The following is a 26,175-nucleotide window of genomic DNA, read 5'->3' as shown; positions in this document are numbered from 1 at the left end:
CTCACTACAGGTTTCCTCAGCTTTAATTTTTGCCTGTGTGCAGGAATCAGGTGGACCATGACATGGTCGGAGTGGCCCAGTGCATGATGGGGATTGTTAACTATAGTGTAGCAGTGATCCAAAATATTCTTCTCTCTGGTTGGGCATTTAATAAACTGTTTTGTGTTTTGGTAGCTCATGGCTGAGGTTACCTTTGTTAAAGTCACAGAGGACAATAACTAGGGAGTCTGGGTCAGTCTGCTCCACACCAAGTATCTGATTGCCAGCATGCACTGTATATTCTGCATGTTGGCCTGTGTTGGAATGTAAACGCTGACCAGAATGAATGATGCAAACTCGCGCGTGGAGTAGAAGGGTTTACAATTAATGCTAAATGATTCTAGGTCAGGAGAACAGTGTTGCAGGATCACTGGCACATCACTGCACCAAGCCGCTCTCGGCATAAAAACAGGTTCCACCACCCTTTTGTTTTACCGGAAAGATCCGTGTTACAGTCCACTCTGAAAAGTTAGAAGCCAGCCAGCTGCAACACAGAGTTCAGAATGAGTCTGCATAGCCACGTCTTCATGAAGTATAAAATGGAAGATGAATGAAAGCCCCTGTTTCTCCTTACCAGTGGCTGGAATTCATCCAGTTTGTTGCACAATGACCACACATTGGAGAGAAATATTGCAGGTAGTGGAGTGCGAAGTCCATGCCAACAGGAGCGCACCAAAGCGTTTTCCTCTCCTCTGGCGTTTCACTGAGCTGAGCAAGGGTGAGCAGACCTTTTGTCCAGAATGGCCAATATTTCCATGGAAGACACTAGGGCTGCAACTAACGATTATTTTAGTAGGCGACTAATCAATAGATTCAGTCGCGATTAGTCACTATTTCTGCCCCGACGTCACTTGCTCCAACCTGTATCCGCCAACATAAGGTCTCTTAGTAAATAAATGGAAAAAAAATGACAACAGCACCAAAAAACTTCAAGCTTAACAGCTTATGCTGATTTTAATAAATGCAGGTGTATGTCTCATCTCATCTCATTATCTCTAGCCGCTTTATCCTGTTCTACAGGGTCGCAGGCAAGCTGGAGCCTATCCCAGCTGACTACGGGCGAAAGGCGGGGTACACCCTGGACAAGTCGCCAGGTCATCACAGGGCTGACACATAGACACAGACAACCATTCACACTCACATTCACACCTACGCTCAATTTAGAGTCACCAGTTAACCTAACCTGCATGTCTTTGGACTGTGGAGGAAACCGGAGCACCCGGAGGAAACCCACGCGGACACGGGGAGAACATGCAAACTCCACACAGAAAGGCCCTCGCCGGCCACGGGGCTCGAACCCGGACCTTCTTGCTGTGAGGCGACAGCGCTAACCACTACACCACCGTGCCGCCCGCAGGTGTATGGCTCAAATAAAATTAATATTAGTCATTCCACTGAAAATAAAGGGCAAGAGCCTTTCAAGTAATAAAAGGGGGCGTCCTTGCAACAGGACGCAATAGGACACAATGTAAACACTGAAACAATGTAAATATCCAGTAACTTGAGAAACCAATCTGGCCATTGACATTTTTAAGAAAATTGAAAAACTGAGGTAAGTAACATTGTTGTGTCTTAAAGTGATGTAAAGTGGTCAAATAAGGCCATATGTAAACACAAAGTAGAAAAAGATTTAAACTTATGGCTTATTGCAGTGCATAAATGTCATCATGTCCACATGATCTGGGTCAAGACTAGCTCTCTTCTTAGAGACAATGTTCCCAGCTACAGAGAACAGCCGTTCCGATGGTGTGGAAGTAGCTGGAATGCATAAGAATGACTTGGCTAAAATTGCCAGTGTGGGGTACTTGGTCTCATTGAGCTTCCACCAGGACAGGGGACACTCTTTCTTCAAGATTGGTGGCTCAGCAAAGTACATCAGCACCTGTCATAGACACATGATGAAAATTAGCATCTGAAATGCATTTTAGGTTTGCCTAAATAAATAAATAAATCAGAAAAAAACTTACTTCATTGCTGACTAGTTGTTCATGTGATGCCTGCTGATCGGTCTCATGATCATCACCATCTGAATCGCACCCAAGAAGTGAATCGAGAGTTGATTCATGCCTGGATGTTGAATGCAGATCATCTGATGGTGTGGATTCCCCTGTGCTGGCTTGGTTCTTCTCAAAGGAAATCTGTAGAGCCAGCTGTTGTAGTTTACTTTGCACGCTGAACTTCTCCTGTGGTGTTAGGAATTTCAGTTTCCAGAACCTTGGGTCCAGTGCAGCTGCAATGATGTGCTTGCTTGTATGCTCATCTGTGACTCTGACCACATCAGAGCAGTATTCAGTCATCTCCATTGAGGCAGCAGTCTGAAAAGCCTGCATGGGCGCTACATCATAGGCAATGCTGGTGGACTTCAATAAACCTCTGTACAGAGGAGGGAGGGTAGAGATTGTCACGTAGCTTTCCCCGCTCAAGAACACGGTGGCACATTCAAATGGATCAAGAACTTTTGCAAGGTGTTCCAGGAGGGTCTACTGATCAGGTTTAAGATCCAGGTACCTTTTACCTTGCTGTGTTGCTGTTGGATCTGATAAAGTGGCAGTAATGGGCCATCTTTGTTCAAGCAGACGGGTGATCATGTAATAGGTGCTGTTCCACCTAGTGGAGACGTCCTGGATGAGATGGTGGTTTGGAGTCCCCATCTGATTTTGCTTTTGCTTAAGCTTGGTTGAAGCCAATTCACTTTTTTAAAGTGCTCCACAAGAGCCCTCGCTGCTCCAAGTGCATTACTGATCTGTGTTTGCTTCAGAGCATGGTTGACCACCAGCTGTAAGGTGTGGCCTGCACAATGAACTGACAGCCACCCATGTCGTTCATGCAAAATATTCGCAGCTAGCACAATATTGCGGGCATTGTCATGGACAATCCCTACAATCTTGGAGGGAGAGTCTCCAACCTTTTCCAAAGCCGCCTCCAATCCACTCTGCGAGGTTTTCACCTGTGTGTCGTTCCTCAAGTGGCATTGTTGTCCACCAGTAGTTTTTGAATACCCAATCATCACAAATAGTGGCAAGTAATGCCCAGGTATGCTTCGGTGGCGAGACTGGTCCAGGCATCAGCTGTCAGGGCAATCTTGCCACTTGCTGATTTTGAGAGCATCTTTAACATGATTGAGAACGGTTTCATACTTTTTCTCCATGAGCTTGGTAAAATGTGTTCTTGAAGGCAACACATAGTCAGGATTGAATGTAGGAATCATTTCCTTGAAAGCCTCGCCTTCCACCATTGATATTGGCCTCATGTCATAGACCAGCATGTTTAGAATGCTGTTAGTGAGAATTCCGGCCATTTCGGGGGTGCAAATGCCTCTCCGTAGAACAAAGTCATCCACACGCCTTTGCTTTAAACTTCTAAAGTGGTAAAACGAACAGAAAAAAAATTGATAATTTAGTTATTTATGTTAATGCTTATTTATCTACTACAGTCCATCTACCTACTTATCTCTCATCATACATGCAGAGCTGATGCTAACGTTAACATTAGTAGGTGAGGAGACAGTTTAAATTTAGCTTACAATATCGACACGAGACATATATGGAGAAGTCCGGTTATAAACGGAGGAGTGGTGATGTTCAGTTTGCGCCAAATTTAATGACTCGCGCTAAACCAATTTCGTTTATAACCGGAGTAGTCCCTGCGTGTAAGCACGCTCATTGTTCTACAATATCTTTAATGAAAAGGCTTACAAATACTTTGACACTCTATGCTGAAAGATGCGTTTACCAAAAAGTAAACCAAAAGCTGCCAGTTAACTTTCCCGTCTGTAACTTTGGACAACAGTCCTGGATGTTTTCGCTTAATATGCATGTGCATCGCTGTTGTACTGCCGTGGAAGGCCAACTCTCCATTGCAGACAGTGCACTGGACTTTGTTTTTATTGTCTTTAAAAAACTCCCAGACTTTAGACAGTTGTGGCCTCAAGTTTTTGACATTCTGCTCACACGCAGCCGGAGCCTCTGCCATTGCTCATCTCAGTGTTAGCTGCGTGAAGTAAGCGACACTAATGACTTGGGACGGAAAGACGCTACTACCCCCACCACTACCGGCGGTGCATTGCAGTTTCTTGTATGTGTGCTTATCATAGACGGTTGAATGCGGCCGCTTAAATAATACGACGCGTTGACAATGAAATTTCTCGTCGACGAAATTTTATAGTCGACATCGTCGACGCTGACGACTAATCGTTGCAGCCCTAGAAGACACCAGAAAAGTTTGTAATAAGTCCACTGGAGTTATTCCCCAAATGTTCATGAGCTCTTCTCTGGTGAAAGAGATTTAGTTCACTACCGTGATACTCGTGTTTAAAAAGAAAACAAGTGTTGCTAGGCAAAACAAACCTCGCCCGGTAGCACTTATGATGAATATGAAGGAAGATATTGCGAAAAAAGTAGGTACCCTATGGGCCCATGTGGCTACTGCTTATAAATAAAATTGTTTTCTGATCCCATGTCCATACAGTAAATATAGCATGCATATTTACTGAGGCAGTAGCCACAAAAATGAAGCACAGTCAAAAATGAACAATTTTTAAAAATCACCGAAGTAAAATATACCGTGTCTGTACTTTTATATTATTCTACTTTTACCTCTGACAGTTTTTGAAATTGAAACCTCCGAACCGAGGCTGACATACACACGCTGTCGCCATGACCCAAACTCTTATTTCCTGGAAAAGGCCTGGTGCTAGAGCTCAGTGGTCTCAATACTCTTTTCGACAACTTCCTGTAACAACTCAGAAGTGCATCACATCTACATCAGACATGGGACCACTAGCCAAAGAAGGCGAGGAAAAGGGGACGACCTGGAGTATATTTTAAAATAGGAATGCATTTTCTCTCTGTAATAAGCATAAACGTCTGAAAGCAATTTCTTTAGTCTAGTCCATTTATTTCAAATGGTGAACCAAATTGTATACACTTGCTGGCCATTTTAATCGGAACACGTGTATGCGCATGCGCAGTGTGCGATTGTTACATTCTTACAGCATGATGACATTGTGGTTAGCGCCTCTATATGAGCTAGTAGACACAACAAAAACGATTGTGACCTTGACCGGATGACCCTCAAAATGTTGGAGGTTCTATTTGAGACCAATGCCCATCTATCCTGAAAGTTTCATGAAGATTGATCCAGCCGTTTTCCCATAATATCGTTACCAAAGAAAGAAAAAAAAACACGCCCGAAAACAATACCTCGCCCCCTGGTGGACTCCGTCCCGGGCCAGGTAATAAGAGAAAGCAAAGCGCACCAACACACCAAGGCAGCCATCCGCAGTGCCATCTTGGTGATCCAAGTGGATACGAGTGTTTTATTGGGAAACACACCACTTGTGTTTTTCATACGAGCTACATCCGGGACATGGAAAACCAAAGCCGTGACATAAATCTCTATATGTCACTCATGAGGAAATCGATGAATTGTTTTGATAAATTTGGGTAGTTTTTGTTTGTGAATGTGTCGAGATAATAAAAGAATCACACGCTGGCTTGAAGATATGAAGTTTATCTTCTTGTGTTGAAAAACTCACACCTTTCATATGAAATACTTCACGGATCTGAGTGACGTATAAATAATATTGGCTGGCTTTGAGTGGTATATCCGATTATATTCCGTTTAGCTAGCATGATATTGAACGAGTTGAAGACGAGTTCAATATGATGCTAAATGAATGGAATATATCTGATAGACCGTGAAAAAGCCTATTATTATTATTATTATTATTATTATTATTATACACACATACTCTTCATATGAGCATATTCAAAGGCCAACGCTAGCTTACCTGCGAGTTGGTGCTGTTAGCACGGCAGTGAAGTCACCTTCCAGCCACCTTCTCCACCTTCTCTCAAAATCTTCCGTATTTAACGAAGCAAACCGTGCGGCCATGTTTGTTTACAAATTGTCAGTCACTCGCTGGCGCGGAAATTTTACGGCTCTGTGTGTCCTTTTCCAGTTTTTCGATGTCTGTTGCTATGTTTTTCTCTTGTAAATGTGTGTGAATATCTAATGAAGTTTCGGTAGCCTTTCGGGTGTTCAACACGTCTTTAGTTTCAGTTTATTTATGTAGTGCTTAATTATAGCATAGCTAATTCTAGCAGTAGCACCGGATTAGCCTTGTCTTTTCCCGGCGGACAAAGAAATGGTTCTGCACGTACACAGCAGAAAAGTTTTGTCATTGGATATTTGCATCAGCTTCGACATGTGACGTGACCTCTTGTCTTGACAACCGTGCAATATCGTAAACCATATTCAACGCTCATTCTCCATTGGGCAGACTGATGTAACACACGTAGGATAAACAATATGCTAACAATATTGCATGCTATCAAACCAGATGATTGAAACCTGCTCGAACGAAATAGAATACAATATTTTTATTCCATCAAAAAAAGTGTCCTGTATGTATCATAATTCCTGATATTTCACTCCGATGACGTCACTTCCAGTGTTTTCCCACTGACTAGACGTGCGTTGTCAAAATGGCGAACCGGTTCAAAATTAAAATTCTTTTGACAAACTTGCATTTTTATTTATTTAATTTTGTGTGTGTGGCTGTGTCCTGATAATATAAAGAACATTACAAGGTGGCGCGAAGATATAAAGTTTATCTTCTCGTGCTGAAAATGTTTTCACTCGTGAATATGTTCGACACTCGAAGATAAACTTCATATCTTTGTGCAACCATGTAATATCCTTTATTTATGTGTAGAGTGGGAGGAACGATGAAGCCTCGCGTGTCATGTACACTTCACATCACCATACATGGTGCAAATCTTGTGTAAGACCAGAGCAGTGTACAAAACTACAGCTTCAGTAGAACAATAGAATGACCCGATACAGAACAATGCATTGTGATTAATCGTTTGTCATTGCACTCCGTGCTGTTTATAATTAATCTTGCTTCATATTTTAGTTTTATCAGAAGCTTTGAACTCTTCCTCTGCCTTACAGTTGCTGTTTAATAAATGCTTGGCTAGTTTGTTGTACTTTTTCTGAAGTTCTTGACTATAAAAAGCCAAGGTTGATATACCGTATGTTCTCTAACGGAACAATAATCAGGATATTGCACAGCATTTTACAGTGTAGCACTAAGAATCAGGATGAGGCCTGAGTGGGGGACCGTATAAACATACGGAAACTGAGGGCGCCTTGTGAGCTTTGCGTTTGTTTTTATTATTTAGCATTTCTATGCACACTTTTTTCACATTCTGCCCAGAGTCTTGTTAAAGCAGATCTGATTTTAAAGCCTTATTTAAATGATTGTGAATTATGCTTTAAATGATGACTAGTTTTGTGATTTGAACAAAACTCTATTTTTCGCACATACTGTTGTGTAGCAAATAACAATTGTGTATTTTTCCTTGGAAAGAATTAGGATTTTAAATTGTATACGTAGAACTTTAGTTTGTCATCGGTAAGTACCGTAAAGAGATTTAGGAACCTTGCAGCAGAGAAAGCCTGTCTAGTGTCAAAGTATAGATTGGACACTTGCAGCCAATATTCCTAATCCAACAGCCCTGGCTGTCTGACCTGGGGTTTTCTGGCTTTCTGATGAGTCCCAACACCAGTTTTTGTTTTCTTTTCCTCCTTGCTGTGTTGAACCATCCAGACTAGCATCCCTTTGCCACTTATTTTTGCTTGCTTTTCAGTTTTGCCATTCGTTAAGTCTGTATCCTGTGCTCTCCTGAACTGCAGAGGAATTCTTCCTGGTCCTAGTCGTATTTCTGTCTCGAGTACAGTATCGAACACAGTCCCAGCTCATACAGCTTTGACAAAAGTGCAATCCGATCGTCAAATAAATGCTAGTGTAAGGAAGCTTTAGCTTTTAATCCAGGCCTGGGCGTTCTCTGCAGATCTTCAGTGCACAGGTATGCCAAGTGTCTCCTCCTCTTCATGCTTCTTCTCCCAGTGCCTTTTTTTTCTCAGAAAAGGCTGCTGGAGCAAGATTGCTGCAGGCTCCGGCAGATCTTCTGGATCGTATCGGGAAAATGTGCGATACTACAATAAATCCTGCTTAGAATTAAATTGCACAGTGTTCATAAATGTGTGCTATAGGAGTTATAGACGTAGGAAGACCTGTCTTTTTTTTTTTATTAGTTTAATTGAAGAGTTTAACAAAAAAAAAAAGTTTGAAGCATTGACTTTTTGAATTTATGTGAGTATCATGCCCTTTACATACCCCATTTCCACCAACCCGGTGCTGGTGCTGAAGCAGCCAGACTTTTTGTATGAAGTGACCCAGGTTCTGCCCGGTTTAGGAGCTGGACTATTATGTAACCGAATGCATAAAAATGTTCACAAATGAACGGAGTACACAGTAGTAGATGTGTAGGATTTTACAGTTAGTACCTGTGGATAATAAATATGGACATATTTTACTATATGAAGGTTTTTAAACCATCCTTGAGCGCAGGGGGTCATCACTTAGTGGACTGCAGTTCGGATATGGTCCTAGCTTGACGTGAGTGCTAGAAAATACTGCAGCAGGAAAACAAATGGTCATCGTTCCCAGACTTGAGGTTTTTAAACATTAACCATTATGGTTATTGTAGCAGATCATCTGTCATGGTTTGTTTGATGAATCACATGGAAGGCAGTTGACTGAGAAAGGAAAGAGTTTTTTTTATAGTCATCTTTTTTTAAATCTATTAAAAAATTCCTTTTCCCTAACCGGTCTGATTTGTGAAGTGATGCCGGCTTGTTCAATATTTTATTTTTTACTTATTTATTTGACATTTAATAGAATGTTTAAAAATGATTGGATGTAGAAGTGCATAGGCATGTAATCATTCACCCAATTCACAGTTCGATTTTCCCCCATTATGTACATGTATATGAGTGATTCCACGCTTATGGGTACTGAAATGGGGACATGAACTTATTTTTAAAAATTCACCTAAAACCATTTCTTTTTTTTTACCATCAGGTCACAAAACATGTAATCTTTAATGAATGATATGTTAAAAGATAACTTTTAATTTTCTGAGATGTAATAAAAACATATTTATATGCCAAAGTCAGAACGTAACAGAAGTGTTGTGGACATATAGATTCTCAATTTTAACAATGTAGAATTACTTTTTGAAACATAGGAAGGTGATGTTTTAGCAAATATAATTAATAAACATGTGTAGTAGAATAAACATACACATTCTTTCAATAAGATTAACATGGTATATAGCTAGATTGTAATTAATTTGTAACAGACGCGAGATGGACAATCGTAACAGAAGTAATGGAACAGACATCATTTTGGAACTCATAGGCTTGACTTTGGTATATAAATATGTTTTTATTACATCTCAGAAAATTAAAGTTATCTTTTAACATATCATTCATTAAAGATTACTTGTTTTGTGACCTGATGGTAAAAAAAGAAATGGTTTTAGGTGAATAAGTTCATGTCCCCATTTCAGTACCCATAAGCGTGGAATCACTCATATATTTTTTTTAATTTAACTGAAGAAAGTTCTATTACCAAAAAACGCAACACTTATTTTCCTAACCTTTTATCAGTTTAAATATTCTTTTTGGTAAATGAAAAAGAAATCTTTTGGTTTCATTTTCTTACTAATCAACAATATTTATCCATATTTGTAAAGGTTGTGGTAAAATATATACTAGTCTATTAACTAAAATGTTCCTTTTATTAAAAATGACAAGTTTATAACAAATACACCTTTTCTTAAAGCGAGACGGCCTTTCAATTTCATAAAATCGGTGAAATTTCGTTCCCTCTAAAATGTGGTCATTGTGATGTATGTTTATTTCTGTAATATCTCACGAAATATTAGGCCATTCTGTGGCTGGGAAGTTATTTAAATTGAGAGGCTTCCCGAGCAAATAATATGCATGAAATCGCTCACTTTGCGCAGGCAAGCAGACAGAGGAAGTCCGTGTGTGCGCATGCGCATGTTTACCTTTGACCGTGCACTGATGGTTACATCATTCTGTCGCTAAACAAACAGCTGATCACACCAAGGTGCTCGCTGACCGCTGATATTTATTAGTTTGGTCCTGCGTTTCCTTTCCTTCGCAACATTAACATATTTTCTTCTCACTTTCCGTTACTGTAGTCGGTCTTTTCATGTTTCATTCGCACACTCGCGTCCTCCATTTTTCTCTCCCGTTTCAAATTTGTATCCCACAATGCCTTGCGCGAATGGGGAAAGCCCACCACGTGATGCATGACGTAGTATCTTGAATTGGGTCATGGTGAAGCAGGAAAAAATAGCGAAGAATTTGGGCCACATGGTCCTAAATTCATTAATTGTTCTAGTTTAAAAAAAAAAAAACTAATAAAATTGGATGTCTGTGATTTCAAATTCAGTAGCTTTTGGTCCAAAACAAAAATAATTGGGTGTCAGGTAAAATTCTTTTTATGACCTAAACATGAAAAATCTGAAAGGCAGTCTACCTTTTAATAAACTTTTTTTTTTTTTTTTTTTTATAACCCTTTGCACTACCTCCATTTGCTGCCTTTTTTATTTATTTATTTATTTTAGCTTTCAGCAGTCTGGAAAAATAGATCTGATTTTTTTGCTAAATATATTTGTCTAGTCAATCACACAACAACTCTTTCTCATTTTAGATCTTTTTTTTGTGTGTGTTTTTTAGCAGCATTAGAGCTGTGTTACTTCCGCCTAGGGTGAAGTCATGTGTAGTCCCTATTTGTCTAAACTATGTAATTAGAGCTAGGAAAAGCTAAGAGATATTTTCAGCCTGATCGGTAATAATCACAATTCTTATCATAAATTTGTATTGTGATTTATCGTCGCATGATATGTTACATGCCTAGAGGTACATCTTTGTTCTCCACTTCAAGAGACGGGGGCTCTAATCAAAGGTGATAACATGAAGCGTCTTTTTTTTTTTTTTTTTTTTTTTTTTTTTTTTTGAGTCAAAACAGAACCACTTTGAATTGTTTTTATATATTATTTACATGTAAAAATGAATTAGGCTTTAATGATTGGCCATTAAAAGCTATCCAGACCATGTAGCCGGACCTTTTAGTTATAGATGACAATTTGGTCAGATATTCAACTAAAATTTATATATTTCGTTGACCCAAGTATCACCACAGATGGCAATGGGAAAGATAAGTTTTTAAAATGTTTTTAGCTTTTTATTCAATGTAGCTATTCTCAGAAAAGTTGCAATATTAATTTTTTTTTTTTTGCAGCAGTTGCTTTTAGACCCTCCCTCACGGCTCACATCTTAATTTAATAGCAAACTGGAGTTGTCATTGTTTCTTGAAAAAAAAAAATTTAAATGTGCAGAGGTTCCAGATTCGGCATCAGCACGATTTGGTGGTAAAGGGCTACGACTCTCATTCTTATTCCATCACTAGCAAAGTGGATATAAGTGAGCGCAGTGATAACTACGAAAATGCTTTTCCTTGCAATTTGAATTCCTAATTCTGTAAAATTCCTGGGTCAGACAGCAGATAGCTGAACTTTTTTTATTATTATTTTATTATTATTATTTTTTAAATATTTAGTATAAATAAATAAATAAAATAAAACCCTAGTGCTGTGTCTGAAATTTTGCCAGCTGTCCCAGCAATCTCTGCTGCATGCGTTCATTAGATCCATAGTGTGCATGTCCCTGTTTCGGTTCTACTTCAGTTTTTTCTTACAAATCTTGTATTTTATTTTTCTTCATCTGTTTTTCATTGCCATACTTTGTTCTTTTGGTTGTGCCTTTCTCTTGGTTGGTTGGGTGTGTGTGTGTGTGTGTGTGTGTGTGTGTGTGTGTGTGTGTGTGTGATGACCCACTCCCTCCCTCGGTCCAGTTCTGGAGTTTGAACTACGGAAAGCCAAGGAGACCATTCAGGCTCTGCGCAACAACCTGACTCAGGCTGCAGGTGGCGTACTTTACAGCTTCTCACACACTTCGGTGCTTACTGCTGTAGGAGCCTGACTCGCTCTTCAGGGCAGGGTCTCCATTCATATGACAATATTCTCTCTCTCTCTCTCTCTCTCTCTCTCTCTCTCTCTCTCATATTCTCTCATGCTTAGAGTGTGAAATCCCCTCCCAAGAGCGCAAAAACTACAAATCCAGTCCTGAAATTCAGGTCAGCGTCTATTCTGTCAATATTGAAAGGATTAGCTTTAAGCCAAATTTTATTACTTTTTCCATAATTTTGCTTGCCTTTGGAAAAAAAAAATCTTACCAGCAGTTTAGCAGGTCTAATTGATTTTTTTTTTCCTATTCTAGGAACCCATCCGCCCTCTGGAAAAACGAGCCCTAAATTTTTTAGTGAATGAATATTTATTAAAAAATGAATACAAGCTGTCCTCCATCACCTTCTCTGATGAAAATGATGATCAGGTAATGTTTAAAGCTTATTTATGTACATATCTAGGCATGGATTGATGATCTTCAGGGGCTTGCACAAGTATTCACCCTGTGAAGTTTTCCACATTTTGTAATGTTAAAACATGGGCCTGGATAATATAGTTAGCTAAATTTATTTCCAGATTAAAAAAAAAGTTGTGATTTGCTGAAGTATTCATATTCCGTACTGTTAAACCTCTCTAAAGTAGTTCTGGTACCATCACAAGCCACAGAGTTAGCTGAATGGAGTCAACCTATGTGGTGGTGGTATTATTATTATTATTATTATATTTTTTTAAAATAATGGATTTAATGATGCGCTGCACGATGGCAAAAATATCGAAGATTTTTTTTAAATATCAGCAAACCCTGATACCAATTTTCGACCAACAGGGACCAGGTTCTTGAACTGGTTCCATTCAGGATTCTTTGAACCTTGGTGCCAGCTAGCCAACCGACCCACGTTTTCACCAGTTTTGAGCATAACCAATATAATTTAGGATGTGTCATGAACGGAGGGTTTTGCGCAATGCACAGTAGGAGTAAACCAGAGTCGCAAGTTTGTGATGCGCATTGATTGATTACCTGTGAGGTTTTGTTCTGTTATTGCAGATATTTGTTTTTGGCTCTTTTTTTAAATTTATTTATTTTCCGAGGATGTATCCTTTTCCATTGTGTTCTCTATTGCTGCACTCTGCTTCCTCTCCAAACTAATGACATACCCACTGATGTCATCACAGTTCTTGCTGGAGAAACCAGCTATATTTTGGTTCCAGCTGGGAACCAACTTTTCAGGCTCTGAACTGGTTTATTTTTGATCAAAATGTTCTGAACGCTTCAAAATTTGGTGCACGAACAAGAACGGATCCCCATTCCTCTGTTGGTTGAAAAGGGTTATGATTTGGTACTTTTTTCTAAAGCCTTGTCCCAGACGTGTTTTTAAGAGCTTCTTGGTTGTCTGGGTTCTTCCAGAAACAGATGGATTTCTGTTGTGATCATGTGACACTTTTTAGTCTTAAAAAAAAAAAAGAAAGATAGCCCCCTTAAGTTATGTGAACTTATTTCTTCTGTTTAACTCCAATTGTCAAGTTTTGGATATTGAACTCAAGTTTTATAAGTTTTCAAAAATTAGACCTGAAGTAATCCATTGTTTTGACTACTTGTGAGTTTTGTCTGGGTTGTCAGTGTTCATTTAACTCGCATCTGTAAGTGATAAAGGGAAAGGGTGTGTGTGATGCTGAGGAAATCCAGAGAAGTTGCCGTGATTCATTGTGAAGTTTTAAGGAAATTGGCAAACTTGCCATTATTAGTCACGATAAGGATAACTCTAAGTAGAAACAATTTAAAAACATGAGTGCACTTAAAATGGCGATTGATATAAAGATAGTTGAAGTTATCTTAACATGAAAGTGTGAGTTTTCTTGAATGGATAATGTAACATAGTAAGTAATTTTAAGTCGGAGTATCGAGTTGAAACAACAAACGATCATTAGTTAAACGACTTGTTTTGAATAACTTTTTGAGTTGAAACAAAGGTTATCTTCAAGTTGAGTTTAAGGTTGGAAACTTTTTTTCTAAGTTTAACCAACTTAATTTCATACTGATCAACACAATTCAGCGAATTATATGATTTCTAATGGGACTAGTATTACTTTAGGGGTTTCACAACAATAGGAGTGAAATACTTATGGACAACAAGACGACTTTTACATTTTTTTTTAATGTAAAAAAAAAAGAAAAGGCAAACTGTATAGACTTTCCTATCCATGTGAGTACTGTAGAATATTTTGTGTAGACTGATGACTTATTATTCTTATTGTGTTTCAGTTTCAGGATCTAACATTGCATAATGCAGAAAAGCTCAAGGGGGTGAATAATTATGCAAGCCACTGTATAATATGATGCTTCATAAAAAATAACACCATAATTATGGAAACTAATACATGCGTCTAATTTCAGAGAATACTAAGGTAGTCTGCATTTTTGGGCTGTTATTACACGAGATGTATTTGAAGGCAGCATGATATCCATGATGATGTCCTCCTTGTTTCTTCATTTTTTTTAAGACTATTTGTAAACTTTTACAATATACATTGGATATAAAAAGTGTACACACACCATTAAAATTATTTATTTTTTTTACATCAGAAAAACCTGAGACCACAATAAATAATTTCAAAACTTTTCCCACCTTTAATGTGACCTATAACCTGTACAATTCAATTGAAAAACAAACAAATCTGTTAGGGGGGAAAAATAAAAAATGTGCAATAAAGTAGTTACATAAATGTACACACCCCTAAACTAATACTTTGTTGAAGCACCTTTTGATTCAATTACAGCATTCAGTCTTTTTGGGTTTATGCTTGCAATCAATTAAAATGACTCTGATTAACCCCAAATAAAGTTCAGACATTTACTCAGTTGCATCCTCCAGCAAAAGCCAGGGTTCACAGAGAGCTTACAAAGCATCAGAGGGATCTCATTGTTGAAGGGTATCAGTCAGGAGAAGGGGACAAAAACATTTCCACAGCATTAGATATACCATGGAGCACAGTGAAGACAGTCATCAAGAAGTGGAGAAAATATGGGACAGCAGTGACATTCCCGAGAACTGGACGTCCCTCCAAAATTGATGAAAAGACAAGACGAAAACTGGTCAGGGAGGCTGCCAAGAGGCCGACAGCAACACTGAAGGAGCTGCAGCAATTTCTGGCAAGTACTGGTTTGCCCCTTTTCCACCAAAGCAGTTCCAGGGCTGGTTCGGGGCCAGTGCTTAGTTTGGAACCGGGTTTTCTGTTTCCACTGACAAAGAACTGGCTCTGGGGCCAGAAAAACTGGCTCTGGGGCCAGAAAAACCGGTTCCAGGCTAGCACCAACTCTCTGCTGGGCCAGAGGAAAGAACTGCTTACGTCAGCAGGGGGGCGGAGTTGTTAAGACCAACAACAATAACAAGACTGCGAAAGATCGCCATTTTTAAGCGGTGAGAAGCCGCAGCTGTACAAACACGAAGTCATCCCTTATTATTATTATTATTGTTGTTGCTGCTGCTGCTTCTTCCGTGTTGTTTTTGCTTCGATATTCGCGCCAAGGTTTAAGCAAACGTAGCGACGTAATGAGGTATACAGCGACGTAATGACGTGGCACCGCGAGCGATGGAAAAGCAAACTGGTTCTCAGCTGGCTCGCAAGTTGAACGAGTTGTGAACTAGCACCAGCACTGGCTCCGAACCAGCCCTGGAACTGATTTGGTGGAAAAGGGGTAGTTGTGTACTACATGTGACCACAAGCTCCTGTATTCTCCATATGTCTGGACTATGAGGTACGGTCAAAGAAAAACATCCAGGCCCGGCTAAATTTTGCAAAAAAATACATCAACTCTCCCAAAAGCATGTGGGGAAAATGTCTTCTGGTCTGATGAAACCAAGGTTGAACTTTTTGGCCACAATTCCAAAAAGGTATGTTTGGCACAAAAACAGCACTGCGCATCACCAAAAGAACACCATAGCCACGGTGAAGCATGGTGGTGGCAGCATTATGTTTTGGGCTTGTTTTTCTTCAGCTGGAACAGGGGCTTTAGTCAAAGTGGAGGGAATTATGAACAATTCTAAATACCAGTCAGTTTTGGCCCAAAACCTGCAGGTGTCTGCTAGAAAGCTGAAGAGGAATTTTATCTTTCAGTGACGACAAAGTTTTGGAATGGTCCAGCCAGAGCCCAGACCTAAATCCAATTGAAAATCTGTGGGGTGACCTGAAGAGGGCTGTGCACAAGACACGCCCTCGCAATCTGACAGACTTGGAGCGCTTTTGCAAGGAAGAGTGGGCAAATATCGCCAAGTCTAGATGTGGCAGGCTGATAGACTCCGACCCAAAAAGACTGAATGCTGTAATTAAATCAAAATGTGCTTCAACAAAGTATTAGTTTAAGGGTGTGCACACTTATGCAACCATCTGATTGATTGTACGTTTTTTTATGTTTTACCGCTCCAACAGGTTTTTGTTTTTCAATTGAACTGTACAGGTTATAGGTCACATTTTAAAGGTGGGAAAAATTTTTTAAAGGTGTCATTCCATGACAAACCGTTTAATACTGGCTCCTTTTGAAATACCATAGGTCACTCCGAGTTGCATACGCATGCTGCACGTGAAAATGTTCTTCTACCCCCATTCCCTGTATTAGCCTATGAAAGAAAATAGACGGAAAAACGAGCGAATCAGAAAAAGCCCTACGAACTTGCGTCACTTTGAAAATTAGTCGTCATGGTCTCGCCCATAACCCACTGGAGGGAGCGTCACAGTGCTGTTAGCCAATCAGAAGTGATATATGTTTACATGTCATGAATATTCATGAGTAAGAGCTGAAATCCTGTCGTTCTCTCCCCACCCGCTCCTCCACCAAACTAGAACAGCCTGAAACAGGAGCACCACAGCATTTTTTTTCACCAAAACCGGCTCACAGGGCATTCATTCATACTAGAGACCACCGCACAATTAATGAAAAAACGATGCAATGACAGCTGTTAAGTTATTTATCATGGTCTTAGGTTTTTCTGATGTTTAAAAAAATAATAATTTTAATGGGGTGTGTACACTTTTTATATCCACTGTGTTAAGCAATCTGAGTTATATATAAATCTAATGTGTGATGTTTACACATGCCTATAGGTACCCAGTGTTGTCAGTGTCATGTTGACTCAAGTGCAACACCACTGCGGTCTTCATAACATCTTCATAGCTTCAGAAGTGTGTGTTCGTGTTTTGCTGTGTGTAGGATTTTGAGTTGTGGGATGATGTGGGCTTGAACATTCCCAAACCTCCTGACCTGCTGCAGCTCTACAGAAACTGTGGCAGCAGCCAGCATTCACTCCGTGAAACTGTAGACGTAGCTGTGAGCGTGGACGCTGCTGACCTCACAGCGGACTATGTTACCCAGGAGCCTGTGCAGAAAAACGAAACCATGCAGGTAACTTGTTGGATTTGATTTGTTTTACAAATCAGATGAGAACGTGACAAGTTAACAGATTCCTGACTTTTGTACTTTATCTGCACTGAGAACAGGACAAAATGGCATGTATGACCTTTTTCATGTTGTTTGAGCTGCATTGCATTTATACTAAGAACCAAATGCAGGTAGGAACTAAAATTTGGTAGACTATGATATAAACCAGGTACCTACACAAGCCGAACATATTTGCCAAATAAGACATCCTGGCTTGTTTAAAACATCAGCATTGTGTGTCGACGCAAATCAGTTGTGCTGATTTACACAACACAGCGTGATGATGCACTAATTCAGCACCAGTTCAAACGATGTTGCATGCATGAGCATTACACACTAACTTTTTCCATTAACCTGCTTAATATGCAGTTTGAAATAGTGAACTAATAATGAGTAATGGAAACGTGTGAATTTTGAAAAAACTCTAATATCACAAAAAAAGTTGTTACTCTCTCATGAGGTGGTTTTTCAGATGATTCGATAAAGGGATATTTCGCAAAAATGAAATGAAAATGCATTTTTCGTATTTGACGTAGCTTTTGAAAAAAAAACGCTCTAGAAGAGGGCCAGCTTTAATCACACAACGTCACTTAATGGAAAACCACTGTTCAATTGTGTTTTGTCAATGTTTGTTTGTTTGTTTGTTTGTTTGTTTGTTTGTTTGTTTGTTTTTAAATATTGTTTCTATTGTGTGCAAAACGGCACTGGAAACCTAGCTATTGATTCCATAGACATCCTATTACGTAGACGGAGCATCCAATGTAAATTCTAAACGCGCTGACGAGACGCGGGGCCGCCATCTTGGAGTGGTGATGCGCTGCACTCAGTGTAATGCGCTGGCAGCGCTGGCTCGCATTTTTTTTTTTGTCATACATGTAGCTATGATAAAGGATAGCGGCGGGGGTTATTATTCATAGTTGGCTTCACGTTAATAGAATATCCTGATATTAAGTGAACAGACGTCGGAGATTGTTGAAGTTGAGGAAACAGTGATTAATATCCTACAAAAAATGTGTGAATACTAAATACATTAGATATAAACAGCTTAACGTTTTTCTATCGGCTACAACCACCAATCTGTTGCAATGGATAGGGTAAATTCAGGTAAAGTGGGACACTTTTTTAAATAAAATGCGGTTTTAACAATCTAAATCCATTATAATGATTCAAATGTGTGTATGTTTTCTTTAAATAGATTAAGAACAGGGACGGCATGGTGGTGTAGTGGTTAGCGCTGTCGCCTCACAGAAAGAAGGTCCTGGGTTCGAGCCCCGTGGCCGGCGAGGGCCTTTCTGTGTGGAGTTTGCATGTTCTCCCCGTGTCCGCGTGGGTTTCCTCCGGGTGCTCCGGTTTCCCCCACAGTCCAAAGACATGCAGGTTAGGTTAACTGGTGACTCTAAATTGACCGTAGGTGTGAATGTGAGTGTGAATGGTTGTCTGTGTCTATGTGTCAGCCCTGTGATGACCTGGCGACTTGTCCAGGGTGTACCCCGCCTTTCGCCCGTAGTCAGCTGGGATAGGCTCCAGCTTGCCTGCGACCCTGTAGAAGGATAAAGCGGCTAGAGATAATGAGATGAGATGAGATTAAGAACATATCAAAGGCGAAATTAATCTAGTCAGTGAAATTATAAGAGCCTTTTACATCCTTCAACACAATCTGACCCCCCCCCTTCAGCAAAGCTGATGTATTCAGGTTGAGTGGGGCACTTTGTTTGGTATGTAGGACAATGTGTGATGACCATATATTGACCACAAACATTTTTTTTGTTTTGTTTTAAATCATATCAGAACATTTATTTATAACAAATTAATGTCAAACATAAAAAATATAACAATGTAGTAAATTAATAAACTAGTAAATAAATAAAAAAGGTAGTATATGAATAAACATTTAATAACAATATATATAATATTAGCATACAACATTAAAACATGACTCGTGAAACCACTTATCACACTTGCAGCAGGCCACCCATTCCTCCATTGCCTTTCGGTCACTTGCATCCCCCATACACCCCCTTGCAGACAGTATAATAATAATAGGATGTCTATGATCTCGCGCTTATCTCACCACTCCAAGATGGCGACCGTATTTCTCGCGTCAGAACAGCCAACGCTCCATCTACGTAATAATAGGATGTCTATGATTGATTCAATATGATAGAAACCCAGTATGAAGCAGGACCAGATTCAGTATGATACAAATTCCCAATAGTAACAGTTTAAATTCAGATTTTTCCATTTAAGTTCAGATTTCTGTAATGGCATGAGTTTAACGCCATAGTAGTGAAGTATATATGAGGAAATCCCAATGCATTAAGCATTATAGTGCCTCTTAAAGCATCTCCCATATGAGGATATTACACAGCTGCATGACGATATGAAGTTTATCTTCGAGTGGTGAAAATATTTTTCAACACGAGAAGATAAACTTCATATCTTCATACCACCATGTAATGTTCTTTTATATTGTATGGACAAAGCCACAAAAAAATACACAAGTTAATCAAAAGAATTTTAATTTTGAACCGGTTCGCCGTTTTGACAACATGCGTCTGGTCAGCAGGAAAACACTGAGTGACGCCATCAGAGTGAAATATCGGGAAATATGTCCCTCGGATCCGCGATGTCTTTTGTATGAAAAACGCAAGTTTTTCAAAACAAGATGATGAACTTCTTCATATCTTCAAGCCGTGTGACTTTTTTTTCTTTTTATTATATAGACACATTCACAAACAAAAAAGTACCCAAGTTTATCAAAACAATTCATTGATTTTTCATTGATTTTCCTCACAAGTGACATATATAGAGAAATGTCACGGTTCTGAACCTCCATGTCCTGTGTGTATGTACAGTGGTGCTTGAAAGTTTGTGAACCCTTTAGAATGTTCTACATTTCTGTATAAATATGACCTAAAACAACATCGGATTTTCACACAAGTCCTAAAAGTAGATAAAGAGAACCCAGTTAAACAAATGAGACAAAATATTATACTTGGTCATTTATTTATTGAGGAAAATGATCCAATATTACATATCTGTGAGTGGCAAAAGTATGTGAACCTTTGCTTTCAGTATCTGGTGTGACCCCCTTGTGCAGCAATAACTGCAACTAAATGTTTCCGGTAACTGTTGATCAGTCCTGCACACCGGCTTGGAGGAATTTTAGCCCATTCCTCCGTACAGAACAGCTTCAACTCTGGGATGTTGGTGGGTTTCCTCACGTGAACTGCTCGCTTCAGGTCCTTCCACAGCATTTCGATTGGCTTAAGGTCAGGACTTTGACTTGGCCATTCCAAAACATTAACTTTATTCTTCTTTAACCATTCTTTGGGAGAACGACTTGTGTGCTTAGGGTCGTTGTCTTGTTGCATGACCCACCTTCTCTTGAGATTCAGTTCATGGATAGATGTCCTGACATTTTCCTTTAGAATTCGCTGGTATAATTCAGAATTCATTGTTCCATCAATGATGACAAGCCGTCCTGGCCCAGATGCAGCAAAACAGGCCCAAACCATGATACTACCACCACCATGTTTCACAGATGGGATAAGGTTCTTATGCTGGAATGCAGTGGTTTTCTTTCTCCAAACACAACGCTTCTCATTTAAACCAAAAAGTTCTATTTTGGTCTCATCCGTCCATAAAACATTTTTCCAGTAGCCTTCTGCCTTATCCACGTGATCTTTAGCAAACTGCAGACGAACAGTAATGTTCTTTTTGGAGAGCAGTGGCTTTCTCCTTGCAACCCTGCCATGCACACCATTTTTGCCATGCACACCAGACTTTGATAGATCCCTGTTCTTTAAATAAAACGGTGCCCACTCACACCTGATTGTCGTCTCATTGATTGAAAACACCTGACTCTAATTTCACCTTCAAATTAACTGCTAATCCGAGAGGTTCACATACTTTTGCCACTCACAGATATGTAATATTGGATTATTTTCCTCAATAAATAAATGACCAAGTATAATATTTTTGTCTCATTTGTTTAACTGGGTTCTCTTTATCTACTTTTAGGACTTGTGTGAAAATCTGATGATGTTTTAGGTCATATTTATGCAGAAATATAGAAAATTCTAAAGGGTTCACAAACTTTCAAGCACCACTGTAATTTATATATAATTTTTTTGCATGTATCCTATATTTTTATTTTCTCCTTGTACATGAGTTTACACACTCAGAAGCTCTCGTAAGATAGGAATGTTTTTCAAAGGTAGCTAGTTTTTCATGAGCACCACATTTATTGTATAAATGTTCCTTTGAATGATTTCCGAATAATTTAGTTTGTATCCAGATTGATAACAGAGACCCATTGTTTCAGATGCCTACTTTTAATATCAGTTTTTTCTTCTGCCACAATATCATTACACAATTGGCATTTTACTATGTAACGAAGTATTCTGAAATGGTGAATACTGTAATTAGATTTGGTCAAGCCCGAGTCCTAGTCTGCAATCTTACTGATGATAATAGGTGACACGGTGGTGTAGTGGTTAGCGCTGTCACCTCACAGAAAGAAGGTTCTGGGTTCGAGCCCCGTGGCCAGCGAGAGCCTTTCTGTGTGGAGTTTGCTTGTTCTCCCCATGTCTGCGTGGGTTTCCTCCGTGTGCTCCGGTTTCCCCCACAGTCCAAAGACATGCAGGTTAGGTTAACTGGTGACTCTAAATTGACCGTAGGTGTGAATGTGAATGGTTGTCTGTGTCTATGTGTCAGCCCTGTGATGACCTGGCGACTTGTCCAGGGTGTACCCCGCCTTTCGCCCGTAGTCAGCTGGGATAGGCTCCAGCTTGCCTGTGACCCTGCACCGGATAAGCAGTTACAGACAATGGATGGATGATAGGAATGGGGGGGGGGGGGACTAAGTAGTAAGAGAGGAAGAGACATGTTCATGGAAAAGATCAGTCTTCAGTTGAGATTTGAAAGAAGAGCAGTCATGGAGAGTTTGAAGAAGAGGATTCCAGAGTTTGGGGCAATAGCACTGAAGGACCTGCCCCCATTAGCCATTCATTAGCCAGCTCTTGCGCATAACAGCGAATATAGTATCATACAGTTATTTTATGTTTTTCAGCACAGTAATAGTCTCATCTCATTATCTGTAGCCGCTTTATCCTGTTCTACAGGGTCGCAGGCAAGCTGGAGCCTATCCCAGCTGACTATGTACCCCCCCCCCCCCGAAAGGCGGGGTACACCCTGGACAAGTCTCCAGGTCATCACAGGGCTGACACACAGGCACAGACAACCATTCACACTCACATTCACACCTACGGTCAATTTAGAGTCACCAGTTAACCTAACCTGCATGTCTTTGGACTGTGGGGGAAACCGGAGCATCCGGAGGAAACCCACGCGGACACGAGGAGAACATGCAAACTCCGCACAGAAAGGCCCTCGCTGGCCACGGGGTTCGAACCCAGGACCTTGTTGTTGTGAGGCGACAGCGCTAACCACTACACCACCGTGCCACCCGCACAGCAATAGTGTCATATATTTTAGCCTTATGGTGTTGTATTTATAATAATCAAATGTCCATTTGTTTTTAATCTCGTGTTGGGTATAATTGGGGGGATTGTCAACAGCCTACGTTTAAAGAAGTGATCTTGAGAGTGGTGCTGTATGTGAATGTACGGTAAATCATCTATGACTATATAATACTTACTAGAACACGTTTTAAAAACAACTGACTTTCTATTTATGTAATTGGAATAAACTTGCTGAATACTCATTTTACTATTCAAAGGAAAATCATATTGGGGGAACCCAAGATAAATCCATGTACATCTGACTACCCACTTCAATCTTCTGTCAGGTTCAAGACTTGCTTCCTGTCAGTTTTGACCATTTTTATCATTTTTTTTTTAAATTATGTTAAAGAACTGCAAATCTAATAATAGTCCTCGTCATTTAGGTAGCAGTTGATTGACTGGGAGCTTCATGAGTCCACTTGGAGAATTCGTTCTGACGGACATTTGATTAGTACAGCATTAGTGGATTAAATTTCTGTGGAGCTGGTGTTCATCATATAAAAGAAATATGCTCTCAAACTGTGTTTCCCTTAATCAGAAATTATCTAATAAACTGTCTTGGCTATTTTTGGCAAAACAGCACCTTCAGGCAGAATGTGCTCACGAACTCCAGTGACTCTTTTTATATTTATAGTACAAAAATGAATGCCTTTGCATATGCTGCGTATTCAGCTTACATGGCATTGATCTTGCTTAATTAAGACACATCCATGCATTCTGCACATTTGACACAAGTTAACACTTTTTGTTTTGGGTGATGTCTTAAACAAGTCATATGTGCATGTGAACCGTACATATGTAATTGCATTCAATGCAATTACAATTTTCCGCCACTTATCCTGGTCCGGGTTGCAGGGGCAGCAGTTTAAGCAGAGATGCCTAGGCTTTCCTTTCCCTGGCCACCTACTCCAGCTCTTTCTGGGGGATACGGAGGTGTTCCCAAGTCAGCTGAGTGATCTCATCTCTCCAGAATGTCCTGGGTCTGCTTTGGGGTTTCTTCCTAGTTGGACATGCCCAGAACACCTTACCTAGGAGGCATCCCAGAGGCAGTCTAGACGCACCCGAACCACCTCAACTGGGTCCTTTCAAAGCCAAGGAGAAGTAGCTGTACTCTGAGACCCTCCCGAATGTCCGATCCACAATGCGCTGGACCCCGAAGGATCCTCCTGCAGGTGGTGGGCCCACAGAAGGATGGACTTATGTGGCTCTTTTAGGCTGAGCCCATGGGTAAAGGTTTGACCACCAGGCGCTCGCTGACGAGCCCCTCCCCCAGGCCTGGCTCTAGGGCACAGCCCTGGTATATCCTTATTCCCAGTGAGGTATTGTGATTTATTTATTTTTTTTTCCCCTGAATTTTTTTCTTCTCATAGGAGTCTTTGGAATCACACTTGGTCTGGCCTCTGTGGCTAGCGTATACAGATATATACAGTGACTTCATGGCGTGGCTCTATGGTGACACTCTAGCCCGTGGACAAGCAAACTGGTTCTTAGAAGGTTTGCAATTCCAAACCGGCATTAGCACCTAGTTTGCACTGGTGGAAAGGGGGTAACAGTGCATCATTATTAAGTTATTATACTTTTTATTGAGCTATTATAGGTATTGGCCCATTTGAATGGGTTTAATTCAGGCCACCACTCAAAAACATAGGCCTGTAAAAAATCTCAGCTTCAGCTTGGACCTTATCGTGAGCTGTCTATGGAAAGTTCAGGAATATAAAAGTCCTGGGGCTACAGTAATATTCAGAATATTCATCTCATCTCATCATCTCTAGCCGCTTTATCCTGTTCTACAGGGTCGCAGGCAAGCTGGAGCCTATCCCAGCTGACTACGGGCGAAAGGCGGGGTACACCCTGGACAAGTCGCCAGGTCATCACAGGGCTGACACATAGACACAGACAACCACTCACATTCACACCTACGCTCAATTTAGAGTCACCAGTTAACCTAACCTGCATGTCTTTGGACTGTGGGGGAAACCGGAGCACCCGGAGGAAACCCACGCAGACACGGGGAGAACATGCAAACTCCGCACAGAAAGGCCCTCGCCGGCCACCGGACTCGAACCCGGACCTTTTTGCTGTGAGGCGATAGCGCTAACCAGTACACCACCGTGCTGCCCATTCAGAATATTATGGTGCACATTTGATAAATGTGCCTAATATTTGAATAATTGGATTATGGTCACAAAATAAAGTTGTCCTGAGTAGTCCAAGTTTGAGAAACCCTGCTCTCTCTCTCTCTCTCTCTCTCTCTCTCTCTCTGTGTGTGTGTGTGTGTGTGGGTGGGTTTCAGCAGCCGGAGGTGGTGCAGGAGCTGGAATACCAGATCAGCCTGCTGAACAGTGAGAAACAGAGTCTAGCAGAGCAAATAAAGAAATTGCAGAGGTAAGTGATGAACAGTATGAAAATCACAAGGATTTATAGAATTAAAAAAAAAAAAGCACCCCATTGCTTTCCCCTTCTCTCCTACACAAACTCTGGTAAATCAGCCTCAGTCCTGTGGTTATTACTGCATCCAATTATTGCAACAACATACTTTGGCTGATTGAGTGACTTGCAAGATAATTATGCTCCAGAAATAATTTGCATACATAATCAGCTCTAATTGTGTGATTGTGATTTTTCTCAGTGAGATCCAGGGTCTTCAGAGGAGCATGGTGGCCCCTCCGGTAGCCCCGGTGGAGCATGGGGAGTCAGAGTCACGGCTTCAGAGCGAGCAAGGCTTCCTGGATAACGGCCAGTATCTGGACATACGGGGAGTCACCGAGCTCGACACTAATGCAGACTCCAACTCTAGCACGAACACTACCACTAACACCAGCGCCACTATAATCACTACTACTGCCACTGCTGCTGAGAATTCCTCTTCATCTACACCCAACCACAGCAAGTTTAAAAGCCCTGACCAGCACAGCAAAGGCCCTGTACAGTTTGACCAACCGAACAGGTGAAACATATTCCAGTTAAGAACAGTATACACTTTATGTTTACACCCTGATTATAACATCTGGATTAGGGTTTTGTTTTTTTTGTTTTTTTTTTAACCATACCATATTTGCTTTTGATTTGCTCATGTGGTTTTAATGGCAAGTGGTATTATGGACTTTTTTTTTGCGCTAGTCAAAACAAACTGGTCAATGGTGGGTCGTCCCCCCCCATCATCACCAAGCAGATAAACACTACTGATCTAGTGCACGGTTATCGTTATTATGTCTGGGCTGGCTGCATGTGGATGTTATGTAAAGAATAAAATGCAACAAGA

General features: G+C 40.3%; 1 protein-coding gene across 6 annotated transcripts in view; it reads left to right on the top strand.

The window, feature by feature from the left end:
- relch (RAB11 binding and LisH domain, coiled-coil and HEAT repeat containing) overlaps window positions 1–26,175 on the top strand; it is a 121,484-nt gene that overhangs the window by 38,443 nt on the left and 56,866 nt on the right. For 4 of the 6 annotated variants that reach the window (XM_060899855.1, XM_060899854.1, XM_060899853.1 and 1 more), the window contains exons 3-8: window positions 11,843–11,914; window positions 12,069–12,124; window positions 12,268–12,381; window positions 17,158–17,349; window positions 25,207–25,298; window positions 25,543–25,860. In XM_060899855.1, the coding sequence (XP_060755838.1) occupies window positions 11,843–11,914; window positions 12,069–12,124; window positions 12,268–12,381; window positions 17,158–17,349; window positions 25,207–25,298; window positions 25,543–25,860 (844 nt within the window). The remainder of the gene's footprint in view (window positions 1–11,842; window positions 11,915–12,068; window positions 12,125–12,267; window positions 12,382–17,157; window positions 17,350–25,206; window positions 25,299–25,542; window positions 25,861–26,175) is intronic. The other 2 variants (XM_060899856.1, XM_060899857.1) reach the window with 2 other exon arrangements.

Source organism: Neoarius graeffei, chromosome 19 (genome assembly GCF_027579695.1).
Source record: "Neoarius graeffei isolate fNeoGra1 chromosome 19, fNeoGra1.pri, whole genome shotgun sequence".
Classification (NCBI taxonomy): domain Eukaryota; kingdom Metazoa; phylum Chordata; class Actinopteri; order Siluriformes; family Ariidae; genus Neoarius; species Neoarius graeffei.
The sequence above is the reverse complement of the archived record's forward strand: the minus strand, read 5'-3'. Positions and strand labels throughout refer to the sequence as shown.